At 34.0% G+C, this 12587-nt stretch overlaps 1 protein-coding gene across 1 annotated transcript in view; it reads right to left on the bottom strand.

Moving 5' to 3' along the window:
- Window positions 1-45: 45 nt before the first annotated feature.
- LOC143064204 (D-aspartate oxidase-like) overlaps window positions 46-12587 on the bottom strand; it is a 32044-nt gene continuing 19502 nt past the window's right edge. The window contains exons 5-11 of the mRNA XM_076236856.1: window positions 8839-8904; window positions 7939-7993; window positions 7288-7389; window positions 6109-6170; window positions 2963-3080; window positions 1747-1845; window positions 46-571 (exon numbers count right to left, since the gene is read on the bottom strand). Coding sequence (XP_076092971.1) covers window positions 461-571; window positions 1747-1845; window positions 2963-3080; window positions 6109-6170; window positions 7288-7389; window positions 7939-7993; window positions 8839-8904 — 613 coding nt within the window. The 3' untranslated portion in view covers window positions 46-460. The remainder of the gene's footprint in view (window positions 572-1746; window positions 1846-2962; window positions 3081-6108; window positions 6171-7287; window positions 7390-7938; window positions 7994-8838; window positions 8905-12587) is intronic.

Here is a 12587-nt window from a genome sequence, read left to right as displayed (position 1 = left end):
CCTTTAACTAGGGAAAGTGTAAAACATTGAAACAAACTAAAAACAAACGAAAAATGGGTGCCTTATTAGATCTGTACTACATCATACAAAATAACGACTAACAATAAGACAAAATAGAACAATTCCTTGAGTATAACCAGTTGATTATAAAACTAGGTTACAGCTAAATTTATAACAATATGATATACGTGGAAGGTTAAACTAGTTTTCATAAAGAGTGATCATCTAAATAAATAAACGTTACATGATTGCATTACTCCTGCAGCAATTCACACTCTTCTTCTGAAGGCATGTACCCCTTTCAGAAAATGATAATCCGGATTTAACCTTGCAATGTATTTCCATATATAAATCCGTATAAGATACCATATTAAAATATTGCTTTTGTACAGTCTATATTTATGTGAACTGCACAATTTACTTCTTCGATACTAAATGCGTATCAATTACATTTCTATCATCACATCCTAGAATTCGAATCCATAATGTCTTTCACTAACTTGGCAGCATGTATGGCTGTACCCCAACTCAATGCTATTCCATTTGAACCGTGTCCATAATTGTGTACTACCTAAATGGATAAAAAAAAAATACCAGATAAAAATCATCATTCTTTATAAACATAAAATTCTATCAAAGGTCATCTCGTATATTCATCGCACGTTCAGCAATATCATATTTTCCCCCAAAAAAAACCGGAACATGAATTGTTTTTGTAGAAAAGCTAACGACTATTAACATTCAAGTGTTAGACCTCCCGGTTTTCTTTTGGTTTATATGTTTACTTGTTCAAACCAATATTTAGTTATATTTTTGGACAATAAAATAATCTATTCTCAGCTGGTACATTTTGTGAAGTAAAGTCATAAACTATAGTTGTCATTAAACAATATCGTCCTGTTGTGACGTCAAAGTATTTTTGTTTCACCTAATATAAGTTTCCTATGAAACTTAATAGTGACACTAGTTGTTCCTATTGGAACACTTATTATATATCATGTATTCCATTAGGAACAGAAACTATAATATTTGTTCAAATAGGAATAATATTACAGATTATTTCTTCCACTTGAAACATATATAATGAAGGCACAGTTTCATTGGCCACAAAATAAAAATGAATTTCGTATCGATATAAAGTAAATAAAAATATAATATCTTTAACCCTAGAATATGAATAAAATTCATCGACATACTCGTCTGGTGCAAATTCATATAACATTTGTGTATATTACGAAAGTTTTTCTTAAAACTTCGTTAAAATGAAACATTTACAAATGAAAAGTTTAAGAATTTTAGTTATAAAATCAGCATTTACAATTAAAAAAAAAGTCGCTGATTATCAATTATAAACAATTTATTGTTTTTCAAATACTTAACATGATTTCTAAACTTAAATAGTATATAGCCTGTAAGTAAGAGAAGATGTGATGATCATTCATTGATACTAACACATATAAATGACCTGCCTATTAGAGTACACACACATATTTCGTTTTCATATGAAAAGTAATGAATGAGGAAGTAATTTTTACTTTAAAAAATAATGTGTATCAAACATTTAAACTCTAATACATTATATTTTCATTTAAATGTATATAAACCTTACCATGTTTCCTTGAGTGAGATCAATTTAATGTTTTGACTGTTACTTTAATTTTTTAAGCATTGCTTCATTCTATATTCACGTCATTTTAGATCAGAATATTCACGTCTTAGCTTGAAATAAATATCACTTAATCTCACCTTCAGTGGTCCTTTATTTGTCTTTAAGATTTCTGGTTCAAGTCGAAGTGGTGATCTAGCAGGTCTCAACCCAACCCATTCCTCTACTACTTTACATCCCTAAAATTTGAATAACAATATCTGCAGATACGATTATTTATATAGGTATGTAAAGATTATGACAATTTTCGTTCAATTGTACTTTGAAATAAACCATAAAATTACCTGAAAATGATTTACAAAATAAAAACAACATTTAATGTATCCAAGGAACTCTTCTGTGTTAATCTTTATCCGGAGTATTAAATGTATATATGTACGATAAGCGATAATAAATAGACATCTAAATAAATAAACTCATCACATATGAGAAAGATACCAAAATAAAGGCAACAGTAGTAGATCGCTGTTCAACGGTAAAAATCAATTGAGAGCAAATAAAATAAAACCGAGGAACACATCAACTATAAGAGGAAAACAACGAAACAACAGAAACACTGAAGTGTAACATAAAACAAACGACAATGCAACATACATAGGAACTAACTATTAGATAACAACAGCCAAAGTCATATTCAAATTTAGAAGACAAACCGAATACGCTTGGAACAAATAAGGGCAACTGTAGTATACCGGTGTTGAAAGGTCATAAATCGATTGAGAGAAAACAAATTCGGGTTATAAACTAAACCCGAGGGAAACACGTCAACTATAAGAGGAAAACAAACTAGCATCAGGAACACTGACGTGAAATAAAACAAACACCCCAAAAATCCGGTAATATACATAGAAATGAACTACTTAATAGCAACTGTAATATTCCTAACTTGGTAGAGGACATTTTAAGATAAAATTGAGGGTTGAACCTGATTTAAATGCTAGACAAAATATCGCTGAAATGACAACACTACGTGACAGAAATAAAGCACAAACACACACAAGATCATTCATCAAACTACAGAACAACAACGGACATATTTTATCAACAACAAATACCACAAGATATAAAAAATATTGACGCCCTTACGTTACCAACATGCAATCTCGAACTTTATACAATTCTTTTTACAATACTCGTCTTAAAGATTGACATGACAATGATGTTATGGAAAGATATTTATATAATTATAATTCATCACAATGGCAATCTAGATAAAAAAAATATCCAACAATATACTGTTTCTGGACAATATATTCAGGAAATATTTTGCAATGTATAAGTTTCTACATATCAAACCTTTAATGGTGGCCATAGATTGAGACATCTGTCCATAACATCTTTACTATCTGTTTTGTCGATGTCCGTGTTATAATTACCCTTTTCTCTGGTACCACCGATACTTATGACATCACCACTATGGAAATAGATAAGTATACACACTCGTAAGCTATACATCAGCATTGTTTTTCCAGAGAGAGAATAATTTACTTCGCATTGACAGTTTTTCTCTAACCATGAGTTCTGAATGACCCCTTGGTATCTTTGGCTTTCTTATTTATTTTGTACTTTTTGTACTTTAATTCTGCTATGTAGTTTATTTGGTAAATGAGACACCTTTTACATTTGATAGATATGGTGTTGACAGTGTCAATATTAAGACATGTATGGAAGATTTAAAGAAGGAGAATTATGGATGTTTGTCAAAATGCTAGTATACTATCGTATTTGTCTTTTTGTATAAAATTAGGTTTCAGTATTTGCTGTATCACACTATCGATATCTTTAATTTTGTCGAACTATTATATAACAAATGCCATATTCCTGACCTAGTACAGGACATTTTAAGAAAATTGGTGGGTTAAACCTGGTTTTGTTAAACATACCGCTAAAATGACAACATTCCATGACGGGAACACAGTAAAATTATAGCATGAACAACCGAGACAGGGAAATATATGAATAAATAATGTAGTAGTACATTTCGAAAAACTAGAGGCTCTCAAGAGCCTGTATCGCTCACTTGACTTTACTTGGGTTTTTGAAATCATATAAAAACGGATAAAATTTGGCTACAAAGTAACAACACTTGGCCAGCACCTCATAAGAAAAGGACTATTCATGCTATGTTTGATTTCATTCAATTCCGTGGTTCTCTAGGCGAAGACTTTTGTATGCTTTTCCCATAGGGTCCTATGTTAAACTAAGTCCCCCGCTGGCGGCCATATTGGATGATGGATCGGCTACAAAGTAACAAAACTTAGTCAGCACCTCATAAGGAACATTCATGCCATGTTTGGTTTCATTCCATTCAGTGGTTCTCTAGAGGAAGTCATTCGTATGCATTTCCCACAGGGTCCTATGTTAAACTAAGTCCCCCGCTGGCGGCCATCTTGGATGATGGATCGACTACAAAGTAACAAAACTTGGTCAGCACCCCATAAGGAACATTCATGCCATGTTTGGATTCATTCCATTCAGTGGTTCTCTAGAAGAAGTCATTTGTATGCATTTCCCATAGGGTCCTATGTTAAACTAAGTACCCCCACTGGCGGCCATCTTGGAAGATGGATCGGAGACAAAGTTACAACACTTAGTCAGCACCTCATAAGGAACATTCATACCATGTTTGGTTTCATTCCATTCAGTGGTTCTCTAGAATAAGTCATGTGTATGCATTTCCCAAAGGGTCCTATGTTAAACTCAGTCCCCCGCTGGCGGCCATCTTGGATGATGGATCGGCTACAAAGTAACAACACTTCGTCAGCATCTCATAAGGAACATTCATGCCATGTTTGGTTTCATTCCATTCAGTGGTTCTCTAGAAGAAGTCATTTGTATGCATTTCCCACAGGGTCCTATGTTAAACTAAGTCCCCCGCAAGTGGCTTTCTTGGATGATGGATCGGCTACAAAGTAACAACACTTGGTCAGCACCCCATAAGGAACATTCATGCCATGTTTGGTTTCATTCCATTCAGTGGTTCTCTAGAATAAGTCATTTGTATGCATTTCCCATAGGGTCCTATGTTAAACTAAGTCCCCCGCTGGCGGCCATCTTGGATGATGGATCGGCTACAAAGTAACAAAACTTGGTCAGCACCTTATAAGGAACATTCATGCCATGTTTGGTTTCATTCCATTCAGTGGTTCTGTAGGAGAAGTCATTTGTATGCATTTCCCATAGGGTCCTATGTAAAACTAAGTCCCCCGCTGGCGGCCATCTTGGATGATGGATCGGGAACAAAGTAACAACACTTGGTCAGCACCTCATAAGGAACATTCATGTCGTGTTTGGTTTTATTCCATTCAGTGGTTCTCTAGAAGAAGTCATGTGTATGCATTTCCCACAGGGTCCTATGTTAAACTAAGTCCCCCGCTGGCGACCATCTTGGATGATGGATCGGCTACAAAGTAACAACACTCGGTCAGCACCTCATAAGGAACATTCATGCCATGTTTGGTTTTATTCCATTCAGTGGTTCTCTAGAAGAAGTCATGTGTATGCATTTCCCATAGGGTCCTATGTTAAACTAAGTCCCCCGCTGGCGACCATCTTGGATGATGGATCGGCTGCAAAGTAACAACACTTGGTCAGCACCTCATAAGGAACATTCATGCCATGTTTGGTTTCATTTCATTCAGTGGTTCTCTAGAAGAAGTTCAAAATGTAAAAAGTTAACGACGACGACGTCGGACGACGGGCCAGGTGAGCTAAAAAGGGAGTAGATTTAGGATTATTTACTTCTCTTTCGAAAGTGTCGATTCTTTCCTGCAGTAAAAATTACGTTGAAAATATTTCTCATCAGTTGAGATACAAAGTTACGACATTACCAATGTGAAAACAAAAGCCACAATTCATGGGAAAATAAACAACTATTTGGCCAAATTAAAAATGACAGAAAGACAAACAACGGTCAACAAAATCCCAAACGCAAAAATTATGAAACAACTACGGTTGATTTTCATTCCGGCGTTTTTCTTTTAACTATGGTGTTGCTTTCTTTTATCGGACTTATGTTTTTTTTTTATATCTTTTCTATGTTTAACCCCACAACAATTTAATTTCTTTAGTTCGTCTTCTAAGTACCTGTTTGTTTAACGTTTTGAGATTTTTTTTAAAATTTCAATGTTCTTCAACTTCGCTTTTAGATTGGCCTCTCAACTTTTTAAATTATATGACCACTGTATAATGTAGACGAATCGCTCGTCCAGCGTAACAAATCATTCGTTAGGTTTCGTTGGTGAATTCACACAATCATAGCACGTGTGCACTTTAACTATACAGTGTGTGGTTTATTTTTAAGTGTCAGTGACTTATGAATAGAACTGCTAACAGATTACAGCACACCCTCGGTTAAATATAATATTTACTAAACTTTATATGCTCTTCATTCTGAAATGTTTAGATTGTTTGTTGATAAACAGTTTCAGAAAAAAACTTACTTCGGAATGATATAAGCACCATCCTCTGTATACATCCAGTATTTTATCCAATCAGCTTTAACCTAAAGAAAATCAATTATGATGATAGATACTATAAGATACAAGTTGATTGTATTAAATTTTCTCTATTAAATCTCATAATCAAATCGCATGTACTACTTATAATGCTTAAAAGAAGATGAAGATTTATGCAAAGATATACATTAAAAGACGCAAACGACATCTACATTTTAACAATACACTGGTTGGTAAAAGAGGTGAAAGATACAAAAGGAATATTCAGAATCGTAGTCAATGCCAAACGGACAGCACCTTGGCAAAAAAGCAGAAAACGACCAAACAACAAACAACAGTATGCATAACACAATATACAAAACAAAAGACTAAACAACACGAACCCCATCGAAAACTGGTGGTGATCACATGAAATTATTAGCCCGTACTAGCACAACAGACTAAAAATTAATGTTTTCGATTATACATTTTGAATAAGTTGTATGATAAAAATCATTTGTAAATGTAAATCTTGGAAGAGATAAATCGCCTGAAATTTATCATCAAGGAAAAAAACCTTACATACGTTAAATTATATATCTTAAAATCTGTTTTGTATGTTGACCTAAACTTATTATTTAATTCTATCAGATTCGTATATATTATCCTGAAATGTGAGGAAAGTATTTTCTACCTTTTCAGGAAAGACAATGTTACATTTATTTCTAAACTAGTAAATGTTATTCTTGTTGAATTAAAAATGCTGAAATGTTGTTTTAAAGGTTTTATTAATGATGTGTGTTTTGTTTGCCTTGCAATATGACTATCCTGTAGGCACTCTGCTTTTGTTTTAATTTTTCTGATGCAGCATGCCTGTCATTTTTAACTGTCTTTGTTTTGCTCAAACAATTTTCTCAATATAATTAAATTTTATGCGACTGTCATGAGAGAATGAGAGGTTAAGCTAACTGTGAAACAAGGATTAACCCACCTACTATTTTCTACATAAGGAAATGCATTAAGAGTATGACAGTTGTTTTCCCTTCGTTTGATGTGTTCAAGCTTTTTATTTTACCATTTGATATTGACTTTCCGTTTTGAATTTTCCTAGGAGGTCGGTACGTTTTATTTTTTATTTTACTTTTGACTTTTTTATAATATGAATGTTATCAATAATAACTATACCCTGATTAAATGTCCTCGGAGTGGATGGACTGTGTCGTCTTTAATCAATGTATTACTTCTTAACCCTGTACAGTTAACAACAACGTCATATAGACCTACAAGCTTAAAAAGAAAGAAACACCAACGTAACATATATTACAGTAATATCATAATGCTCAACATTGGAATTTCTAATGAATATATGAAGGTGTTCATATAGTATAATTTTAAGTTGAAAAGTTCATTAACGATCACTTATTCATTGCTTTATCGAATGGGACAATGCATTAAAAGAATCGAATCGAATTCATATAAAAGATATGTAGGGTTAGAATCATCTTCGTTCTCTCCATTCCTTTTGTTTTTAGAATACCGTTCTGCATATTTAATTAGTTGATATGAAGCAGAATGCTATAGGGCAACTCTTATGCGGATTTAAGTGAAGTCGGCATTTACATATAATATTATTAAGACCCCTGCGGATATCTGATTTTCGATAACTACCCTCCTACCTGGATGAGCACCATACCTTCGACGATTCTGAAGCAGACACATAGTGTACCCATTCGACTTATCAGTTTATGCCTTTTACAAAATCACATTCTAAAATTTACTGTCCGAACAATTCGTTTAAATGTGTACAATAAATATCTGAAATGGGAGAAATGTTACCTGGTTGAAATCGCCAATGGTTTTACTCTCAACTATTCCGCCATGCTCTAGCCACCTTAATAAATAATATATTTTGAAAAAGTTAGCTACTTAGATCTAAACCCTCTCAAATCTGTGAATTTCTGTTAAGTGTGTGTATGTTCAAGCTGAAATATATTGTAGGTGCAGCATGTTAGTTTGGAAAGACAAAGATTCATGAGCAAATTTGAAACATTTTTTTTTGCGCGGCAAGCCGATAAAATATTTTGACTTTTCAATACAATGTATATGTAAAAACCGTTAAATCGTTTTATCGGCTGATAAGGCCAATAATGAAAAAGTTGTCTTCATACGATTAAACGTGCGTTTTGGAAAATTAAAATCGACACTTTAAATTTGGAAAACACTCATTTGTAAATCCACCGCCACACTTTCGTAAAGATACGGGCTCATTAAATTAACCAAAATGTGCAGAATAACATGGGATTCATTAAATACCAAGTTTTTAAAGCTGTAGACTATAAATAAAGACAACAGTAGTATACCGATGTTCGAAATTCATAAATCGATAGAGAAAAAACAAATCCGAGTTATACACTAAAACTGAGGGAAACACATCATAAAGTTGACATGTAATTTGAAGTTTATATATATAAGGAATTTTGAGTTAACTACATCGGTATACAAGACCATCAGTTGATGGTGGCCATCGCTAGTGTTAACTAGACGGTGTTGTGTCCTCAAATGAACACAAAATGATGATAATTAATGATGATAGTATACATTTTTTATTGTTTCTTATGGAACTTTTGTTATTATTGTAAAAATGTAAGTATTTTTCTACATCATATTAAATAGTGTGAATAGTAATGAATATGACAGCTACTGCAATTGAAATTTGGATAATTTAGTTATACATACTTATTCATCAACCAAGGCATATAACGCGTACAACAGGTAATTACTGTCGTAACATGATAGCCATGTCTACAAAAAATAGAAAACTTTCAATACTCTATCATGACAAAATATTGTATCGACTACTTTTTTTCTTTAGAAACACTATCTCAACAACACCGTGTAGAACGCCACATGCGGGGTGTCGGCTATGTTTGACACGGGGTGGCAATTTCGAAGCGAAGATAACTATCAAAGTAAGTTCAAGTATAACAATTTCTTTTTTTTTTTAGAATTCTTAGTACCATATGATATATTGCACAGAAGGAACTGCAACACAATCTATTTCCTGCAAGCAGAAGCAGTCGGTTTAAGTGCTCTGGTTTTTTTTTCAAACACCTCTCCCTAGTTTTCCGTGTTGCGGATTTTGAGGCTTCATATGCAAATTTCTGGATACAAAACTACTTTAGACGAACTCCCCCCATATCATTTATATAGAATTGATTTCATATCATGGAAATTAACCAAATACCAGCTTCTTACTTAAAATTAATCGGTTTTTAAACTAGTTTTTCATCAAAGTATAAAGTGTCGCTCGGTGTGTTAGATTTTGCATCTCAAGGGATAGAGGCTTTTGATTAAAAAAATTAGATTTGCATATAATGAAAACACATGAAAAACTGAAGGTACTTCTCTTTGCCTGTTTTTAAGTCTGATAAGACATGTGTTTTGGATTTCATAAATAATCAAAAATGACACAAAATATTTTGTTTTAAAGCTGGAAAAGGATTTCTTTTCCTTATCATGGCTAGATCTAAAGTCACGACTGTGGCTCAATGCACATGGAGGCAAATCATAGAGCAGACCTCCATATAAGATTTGTCCGAAGCCACCAACTGTCAAACTCCATCATTGGTATCAAAGTTATTCACCAGGTTCCCATCAAAAGCACTTGTGCACGCCGCAAAAGCACTCACTCCAAAATCAATTCTATTACTCTCTCCAATGAAACACTCACCAGCATCTTTTTCATCAAAACTTAAACTGGCTAGTGATTTTCTATCTTTAATCCATATGTAATGGTAAAAAAAATTTCCTTTAGACAATATTTCTAATCTTCTTTACTAGAGACAGTCAGATTTATGTCAAGGAGAATAACATCGGAAATGTGGTATCGGGTAACAACAAAGAGATTTTGGAAAACTGGTTACAGACTTTTTTAAGGTATTTTTTTTATATTTATGGGTGGACCAAAAAGTATTCGACACATTACAGAAAACATGTGTGAGCGCGGAATGGCCGATTCCCAAGATGCAGGAATTAATTTTACAGTTCCAAGCCAAAAGATACTATCAGACTACATCGCCATGGACCTTGATATCCAAAAGTCAATTCTTCATGCATTCTTTATCCTGTATTTAATATGTTACGTAACCAAAAAATGATGAGTTTATGTTATGTACTGACGGGGGAAAGGGTAACAGCAGGGGTAGATGGCAAGGAAGGAGATGAAGAAATGTTTGGTTTTGAAGATGGGATAACATTTAAGGAAAGAAAACCACTACTAAAAGACCAAATAAGTATTTTGTACTTTTACTAGGCAAACATTTATTGGGTACGGACAAGTTTTTGGAACTTTTTCTTTGTAAAAGGGTACTAAAGGCGCTTAACGTGATAGGTCTACGATTGAAAGACTGTAAAGAGCTCTCCAAAGGCCAGGAATTGTGTGTTCAAAAGTTTGAAGGAATGGCAGGTGACAATTGGCGTTAATCGAGATTTATGTGTGTGATCAATGGATTACAGGCGTCATTGTTTCAGCTAACAAAATTTGTGGGAAATGGCATTTTTTTTGTATCAAATCGGCTCTTTTTAGTGCAAGTGACGTATTTGCAACACAATCACATTATGTTAATGAAAGTACAGTAGAAATCTCGTATAAAGGAAACCATGTCAGCCTCATTGGACATGATGAAATGTTTCAACGTAAGAACCAAGATATCTAAAGCAGAGGTCAAACTTTGGGATGTCAAGGTCCATAGGGGTGAAGTTTAATATCATCTTTTGACTTGGAACTTCAAAATTATTTCTGAGTCTTAGGGATCGGCCATTCCGCGCACACACAAGTTTTATGTAATATGTCCAATACTTTTTGGTTCATCCATAAATTATAAAAATTTACCGTGAAAAAGTCTGTACATGTAGCCAGTTTTCCAAAACCTTTTTGTTGTTTCCCGATACCAAATTTCCGATGTTATTCTTTGACATAAATCTTACCATCTCCAGAAAAAGAAGTAGAGAAATACTGTCTAAAGGAAATTTATTGTCTTAACTCATAAATCGAAAATGAACTTACAACGCCATGGTTAAAAATAAAAAAAGACAAACAGACAAATAATAGTACACAAGAAACAACATATATAGAAAACTGGGGTGATCTCAGGTGCTCCGGAAGGGTAGGCAAATCCTGCTCAACAAGTGGCACCCGTCGTGTTGCTCATGTTATTACAAATTCGGAAAATAGTTTAATTCGGTTGGTCACATTCATAAATAGGGAAGGGAATTGTATTTACGACGTGAGCAACATATCCGATATCATCTGTGAAACGGTCATTCCATAACGGTCAACCAACTCGTGATGGCGTCCGTAAAATTTTAGAAGGAAGGATTTCAACTTCACCATTTGAAACTCTTGATTTAATAGCTTCCTTGTGAGCAGCAACCCTCTACCAAGGGAATCATAACAGGAAAAACAAGCGCGGGAATGTCGTATCAATTGGGAGATATAAACTCCGTATGCAGGCGCTATTGGAATGTTGCTACATAGAAATGGAAAGTTCACAATTTTCTCGTTTGTCATAAAGTTTTGTTTTCAACCGATTTTCATTGTCAATTTCTAGGTGTTAATCAAGATATGAGGTCTCCTAATAATAAAGAAACAAGTCGGGCACAATTGGTTTTTATTGGAATGCCGACACTCTGTTGAAAAACACGTCCTCCGAAAGGAACAAATATGTTGTCAATCAAGAAATCAAGCATCTTGGTAATGTCAGTTTCAGAGATTTTGTTGAAGCTGTATTGTCATTTTATGATTAGACAATAACAATCAAAACCATGGAGTAAACAAAAGATGCCAGTGAGTGTTTCATTATAGAGAGTAATCAAATTCGTTTGGAAAAAGTGCTTTCCGTGGCGTGCCCGAGTGCTTTTGAGAGGATTCCTGGTGATGCCAATGATAGAGTTTAAAGTTGGTGGCTTCGGCCAAATCTTATATGGAGGTTTGCTCTATGATTTTCCTCCATGTTTCGGTGCATTGAGCTACAGCCGTCACTTTTTTCTGACCATGGCATTGACTGAAATGGAAAAGGAATCCTTTTCCAGATTTAAAACAAAATAAAGTACCTTCAGTTTTTAATGTGTTTTCATAATATAGTAGATGTGTTTGAGTTAAAAAGTATCAGATGAAGACCGATTTATATGCAAATCTATTCTTTTTTTTTTTTTATCAATAACCTCTACCCGTTGAGATGCAAAATCAGACACCCCGAGCGACAGTTTATATTTTGATGAAAAACTAGTTTAAAAACCGATTAATTTTAAGTAAGAAGCTGGTATTTGGTTAATTTTCATGATATGAAATCAATTCTATGTAAATGATACGGGGGGGGGGGGGGGGGGGGGGGGGGGGGGAGTTCGTCTTAAGTAGTTTTTATCCAGAAGTTTGCATATAAAGCCCCAAAATCTGCAACACAGAAAACTAGGGAGAGGTGTTTGAA

This window comes from Mytilus galloprovincialis, chromosome 2 (genome assembly GCF_965363235.1).
Source record: "Mytilus galloprovincialis chromosome 2, xbMytGall1.hap1.1, whole genome shotgun sequence".
Classification (NCBI taxonomy): Eukaryota; Metazoa; Mollusca; class Bivalvia; order Mytilida; family Mytilidae; genus Mytilus; species Mytilus galloprovincialis.
This window is presented reverse-complemented; position numbering and strand designations above follow the sequence as displayed.